This window comes from Hippocampus comes, unplaced genomic scaffold, assembly GCF_001891065.2.
Source record: "Hippocampus comes isolate QL1 unplaced genomic scaffold, H_comes_QL1_v1.1 scaffold9, whole genome shotgun sequence".
NCBI classification, from domain to species: Eukaryota; Metazoa; Chordata; class Actinopteri; order Syngnathiformes; family Syngnathidae; genus Hippocampus; species Hippocampus comes.
In genome coordinates, this window is record NW_017805275.1 from 2,372,631 (window position 1) to 2,379,197 (window position 6,567).

The following is a 6,567-nucleotide window of genomic DNA, read 5'->3' on the forward strand; positions in this document are numbered from 1 at the left end:
ATAATAAATTATAAATTATAGGAAATGAAAAGTCACAAAAACAAGCTACAGTAAAAACTTTACTGAGTCAACATCACCATAAGGTGCTTTGAGGCTGAGATTTTCTATTGAACTTCACATTCCATGTGTTAAGTGGATGTTATGCTGTTTGAAATGCACATTCTCATACTTTTTTTAAAATAACATTTCTGCAAGCAATGTAATGCAAAGTATGTGAACCTGCTAACAGGGGGGACGATAACATGGTGGAAATTTTTGGCTCATGTTTGAATTTTATGAGCGTGTGGTGGACATAAAATGATGATAATTACGAAAATGTAAATATTTATTATGTAACTGTCCACTGTTTTAGCCTCAATTTGAAGAAAGACAAGATGCTGGTAATAATGTCACTTAAAACACCAAAGGACTTCTTAAAGCGGCAGTTACCTCATAATGACAGGGTGGACAGCAGTTTCATTTAAAAATGAAGTCAAGTCAAAAAATGTATTTGCAATAATATATTCTATGAGCCCCGACTAATCTAAGCACAGTATTCTGATTAATATTGCATTTGTGGAATATGATTGAACCAGAAAAATCAACCTGTTTTCATGCATGTCAGCTGGGAGCGGCCATTTTGCCTTGTACTGCCACTTGCTCTCGACTGAAAATGACATCATAGTACCTAAGGGCTCAGCTTGCGAACATCACGTGACCAAACCCAGGTGAGCCGTGACGGTTGTTACCTGAGCTCTTAGCCAACTGTCATTTTTAGTCAACAGCAAGTGTCAGTACAAGGCAAACTGGCCGCCCCCTGAGTAGAATAAAAACAAGCAGATTTTTTTTTTTTTTTTTTTTTTTATGCTCAACTCATATTCTACACGTGCAATATTAATCATGATTCCATGTATAGACTAGTAGGGGCGCATGGAACATATTGTTAAAAATATTTTTTCTTGGCTTCCACTTTAACCACTATTACACGCACTGTAGTTAGCAGAGCGGTGTGTCGGCGTGTCACACTCTTGTACACTAATATGATGAATCCTTTCCTTTATCAGTAAGTCACTGTTTTGCACAGTCATCATAGCTTTTGAACTTCCACTCCACTCGTGCATGTAAGGATCTTATCTTTATGACTTTTCTTTGTTCACTGAGCTTATCAGTGTATTATCATGCACTTACTCCTTGATATCCTTGGAGGTGTAGTCCAGGTATCTGTTGCTGACCCACTGCACCTCAAACCAATCCCTGAAATTGGTGTTTCCACAGCAACGAAATTCCATCTGCAGACGATCTATGGTTTCTTTCTGGAAACAGCGGCCCGGAACATCAGTGTCCTTGTAGAAACGGATCCCATTCCTCAAACCAACCTGAGTTGAAAGAGACACATTCATAAAGGATGGCTGCTTTTCTGTCTTTGTAATGACTTGCCAAAAAGGAACAACAACCACAAAAAAAAAAAAAAAAAAAATGTCAAGCCCACCTGCTAAAAATTTCCTGCGGCCTTTCTTTTAAAACCACACTAACCTTTGTTTTATTGTGACATTACATAAACACTGTGAACTATATCTATATTTCACAGTGTTTATGTAATCTAGTGTTTTTTTATAGAATACGTGGGGCTGCACCTAACAATTATTTTCGTAATCGATTAATCTGTTGATCATTTTGTCAATTAATCAATTTATTCAACAACACAAGTATTGCTTAAATCAAATTGACATTGCAGAAAATGCTGAAACAAATAAATAATGATAACGTTCCTGGTTTGATCCATTACATGTCAAAAAACACAAAAATGTTCATCATTGTTTTCCAAAGTAAAAGCAAATTATTTGGATTCAACACAAATAAAATCAGTCAATTTTCATGGAGAACTACAGAAATAAGACTACATTTACTGTTGAGTAGCTGAAATGCTGAGTATTTGGACTATCTTAAATCAAAAAAATGTATCTTAACAATTCATCCATTATTAAAAATAATTATTGATTCATTTGATAATCGATTAATGGTCAATTAATTGTCACACCTCTTAAAATACAATCCAGTGCTACACTGCATAATGTGTAATATTTCTCTGAAAGTGCCAATTAAAGGCAGTTTTCCTGATCATATTTAGATCGCATTAGCTTATGCAAATTGGTTTTAAGTTTTGTGCCCATTCAGTGCATATCGACTTTTAGGTCCTCAGCATCAGGCCTCGAGTGGGTAATTTGGAAAATTGGGCAAGATTCCTGTCGACTGGGCTGCATTATGTTTGAACTCTGCAAATAAAGTGAGTTTGTGACATGTATTATCGCCTTTTCATATAAATGCACTGCTAACACATTCATTGCTTCTGGTAGTCTATTATACTATGTGTAACACTGTCTGCACTACCTTTGTTCTTAAGGGTGTTACTAAGTCGCAAGAATTTAAGACCAAAAGTTTTGATAATTTAATACACAACTAGAAACAACGCCACCGTAACTGTATTACGCCTTGTCTGTACGGAAACAAACGAAAGAGACATAACACAGTCACAATTGTTACTTATAATGGCAACAAAGCATGGGAAATCCTGCATTTCTCTTATACAGGATCTGTTGCTTTAAAGTTAGCGTCAATACACGATGATGTGCCCTGGAAGTGGTTATGAATATGTTTCAAATAACAGCGATAACAGGAAGCACCATGTTCGCTACCTAAATCTGGCTAGAGAGCATTTGATAAATGTGCATTTTTAAGTGTAAAATTTTTTAACCCATGTCATGTACCCTTGCATATTGGTCCTTTTGTCACCTTTTATCCATTTGAACAGTTTATGTTCTCATACTTGTTCAAATAAGCACTGATCGTGATCTTGTGAGCACATTTAATTGTCATTGTAATTTTTGATTAAATGCAAAATGAAATATCAATGGAGGGAATGATCAACTATTTTGGACTGATACGCTAATAACCCTGAAATTGTATATCGTCATTAAAAGGTTGTGAACTAAAGTGGGTTGGTTTGAGCCATGAAACTACAGGGTTAAAAATGAGATCCCCTGCTCAAAAAAAAAAAAAACTCTAATATATGAGCCAACCTTCAGAGACTCTTCCAAGCGCCCCTGCAGGGCGTAGCTGAGCACCACCACGGCGACAAGCAGGCAACAGATGAGTGCGGCCACAGCATACCAGCCCAGCAGGAAAACCTTCCAGCGTGGGAAGCGGCTGGGGTCCAAAGAGTCCTGGCATACTCGGCCGGCCATCCAGTTGGTGCCGATGGAGGCTAGACCCACCAGCATCAGGATGTTGGGCACCACGTGGATCTCTGTGTTCTCCATCACCTCCACAAGGAAAGAACACATTGAAAGGTTACCAAAAGCATAGAATAGTAAAAGACAGATTTTTTTCTACAATAATTGTTTCATTGGGACTGCAATTTAATGTTTCTATTGTATGGTATTTCCATGGTTTAAATAACATGGGGAAGGAAAGCTCATCCTTATGCTGTGAAGTGAATTTGCTAGTTTTTTATTTTGATTTAACACACTCAGTCTGCTTATTTTTTCCTATGTCCTTTTCCTTTGAGTAGCCCTGACTGAACAATTTGCAATTGGAATGATTTGTGACAAGTACAACTTGCGAATCACAATGTGAATCAATCTTCTTATAGGTGCCAAAGCTTTAGACTTTTGAAGCAAGTGTTGTTCTCTTGCCTTTTTTTTTTTTTGTGCGTCAGTCAATGCTCCTTCTCAAGCAAATCAATAACACTTTGCTTCATGACTTGTAGAGGACGGTGGCCTCGCTCATACTGGTGATCGATAATGTAGAAGAAGCCGCAAGTCGCACATTGATGTCCTGCAGATGTCCTGTGCAGTCAGCTACTTGTTAATGTTGGCAATCAATATCGGTCCAAAGGACATCAGTGAGTTCACATTGAGTTTGAAAGGTCACCACCTCCGCAATTAGTTTTACTATTCACAGTAAGACTATCAGAGTGCTTATGTTTATACTGAAAATAACCTCAAATGCAACAAATATTACAGGACTCTTGATAAAGTAAATACTCAATGGGCCAGATTAAAGAACAAAGTGGGTTGTATGTGAAGGTCAGCACTTTGTCAACCCCTCACGATGCGTTTTTTTTTTTTTTTTCATTCAAGCTTTACCTCAGCCCGACGGAGCAGTTCTATCTTAAGGTAGACCCCCAAGGAAAAGACGAAGGAGCCGCACAACACGGCCATCCACGACAAGAGCCACAGGCCCTGGGCCAGACGCACTCGCCTCTGCTGGGTGAATTTCATCTTCAGCAGCGCCATGGCTCCTTATCGCGCACGGCTCGACTCCAAACGCAAGAGAAAAGATGAGAAAGGAAATAAAGGTAAGGGTGAGGAGAATGGAGCTCTACAACGTTCCGTGAATCCAGAGGTGGCCAGCTGCATGAAAAAGGAAAACCCTCAGAAGTTGTGTTGTAATCCAGTGGTCAAAGTAGGCCAACGCTGGTGAGTTATTAGCGGGTTGAGCTAATCCAAGTTGTTCCAGGTGGAAAGGATAAGCAGAGGACAGTCAATCTGAGTCCATAATCCAAAAGCGCAAATTCACTTTGATAAAGAATTTGGGGGGAAAAAAAGTGATTGATGTATAATCTGAGATTTTTTTAAAAATTGACAGAAAATTGACAATTGAGAAAAGAGTCCTTTTTTTTTCCTGGAGATGACACCTTTCCCACTTGGGTAACTAATCAATCTGTGGTCGACCCCCGACCCATCCAAACTGGAATCAAAGATTTCCTTCTCTTGATGTGATCTTGTCGTTAATTAGCGCCTTGGTGGGTCTGTGCATGTGCGGTGCCCCCTAAACCGCCAAACCCATGGTTGGAGGACACAGAGACGAGGCAAAGTGGAGAGTTTGGAACCCTAATCCCCCCCATCAGAGTCCCTGGGATCCTATTAGGAACCAGAGGCCAATAGGAAAGCAGGCCAGTGTCTGATCAGCAAACTTGTTCTGATGGACACTTGGAAAGGGAGGGCCGATTGATATAGTATGACAGCTTTAGTCACCTGACATTTATGTCATGGACTGTGGGTGCTCAAGCAACCTGGAAAAACCTGACCGTAGGTCATTGGAGGCGTGTCATGTGCAGGGAGGGCTCCGGGGCCTTTCCGGCACCTGGAAATATGTCGCGTTGGGTCCCACCACTTTAGTGCTTGCTTTCGAGGGTCCCTGTCAGTCATGGGCCCTTAAAAATAATCACTTTTTACCCCCTTACAATGCCCCTGTTTGAGTAGTCTGGGGAAACGTGTGAGTTTAGATCATTTCAAAATGAAGTCTGTACAGAAATAAAGTAGATTCCGATTTATTATTTATTTATGTATTTATTTTTTACTGTCGCTAGCTTGATGGCAACACATTGGAGAAGTAGTGAACAAGCCTAGCGCAGTCAAAGGTTCTGGATTTATATTACAAATCTTAGACTCTCCTCTGTAGTATTTGCCTGTTCTTCCTTCGTTAGCCTGAGTGAAAACTCTAAAGTGGACATAGGTGTGAATGTACCTGTAAATGTTTTTTTCTCAATGTTAGTCCTGCAATTGGTTGCCGACCAGTTCAGAGTGTAACCCCCGTCTCATCCAAAATCAGCCAAGAATAAGCCCCAGCCAACGTGCAACCTTAATGGGGACAAGCGTTATAAAATTACAGTAATGTATTATTTCCAAGCATTGTCATGGGTGCCATATAAAAATGTAAATTGTGCAGTTATGTTAAAAGTGCTGGCACGTGTGTTTGTCAAATTACACAATGATATTACATAATGCTACAAACTGGCAATGCATGATAGTCATAGCCTCTTCATTTGGGAAAAGAACAAAAGCCTACTGTTAATATCGTCAACATATCTTGTGAATTATGTCATACAAGGTAGCACACTTTGCATATTTAGTCACGAGTGTACTTCCTCATACTGTATGTATCTCTGTATGGGCGGATTTTCATGTTCGAGCAGACTGCATAATAATGCGTATTTGAGAGTGCCGACATAGTGGAGGATGATCAATTGGATTACATTGTTATGAGAAGCATTGATGACAACTTCAGTTAGTGTGAGACAACATAGGAAACCCAGGCCTTCACAGATGCTGCAAGTTTGGCTAAATCAAGATTCTGGACAAGGGTGGAGTGACACAAGGACTAGGGGTGCTGTAGCCTCATCAAAAATCTGTGTAGCTGCAGGTAAGCCCCTCCAGTATTTTATTTGACATTCTAGAATATATTCCTAAATTATTTTCTCCGCCCCTCGTATGTATCGGTCAGGCCCCTCTGGAAACCATGGGGCCACGCATGATTTTGGAACAGCCTCAAGCGCACTCATTGTGCCACTCCACAGGTTAAAGACAGTTGCCATGCAAGGATGGAGTCTGGTTGTTGCCAAAGCACTTCTTATAAATGAAAAATCAGGAAACAGATGACTCTAAATAACATCATACACTTTTATTGACATGGAATACTAATCAGGAAGTAGGGAACCTTCAATTCAATATCCTACCCAGTCAAGCCGTTAACTGAAACAATCTTGATAAGACCAAAACTGCAAATCTGTGCACAGATTTTATATAT

General features: G+C 39.7%; 1 protein-coding gene across 1 annotated transcript in view; it reads right to left on the bottom strand.

The window, feature by feature from the left end:
* Positions 1-4,583, bottom strand: part of rom1b (retinal outer segment membrane protein 1b) — a 6,326-nt gene extending 1,743 nt beyond the window's left edge. The window contains exons 1-3 of the mRNA XM_019869934.1: positions 4,125-4,583; positions 3,057-3,299; positions 1,168-1,355 (exon numbers count right to left, since the gene is read on the bottom strand). Coding sequence (XP_019725493.1) covers positions 1,168-1,355; positions 3,057-3,299; positions 4,125-4,274 — 581 coding nt within the window. The 5' untranslated portion in view covers positions 4,275-4,583. The remainder of the gene's footprint in view (positions 1-1,167; positions 1,356-3,056; positions 3,300-4,124) is intronic.
* Positions 4,584-6,567: the final 1,984 nt, after the last annotated feature.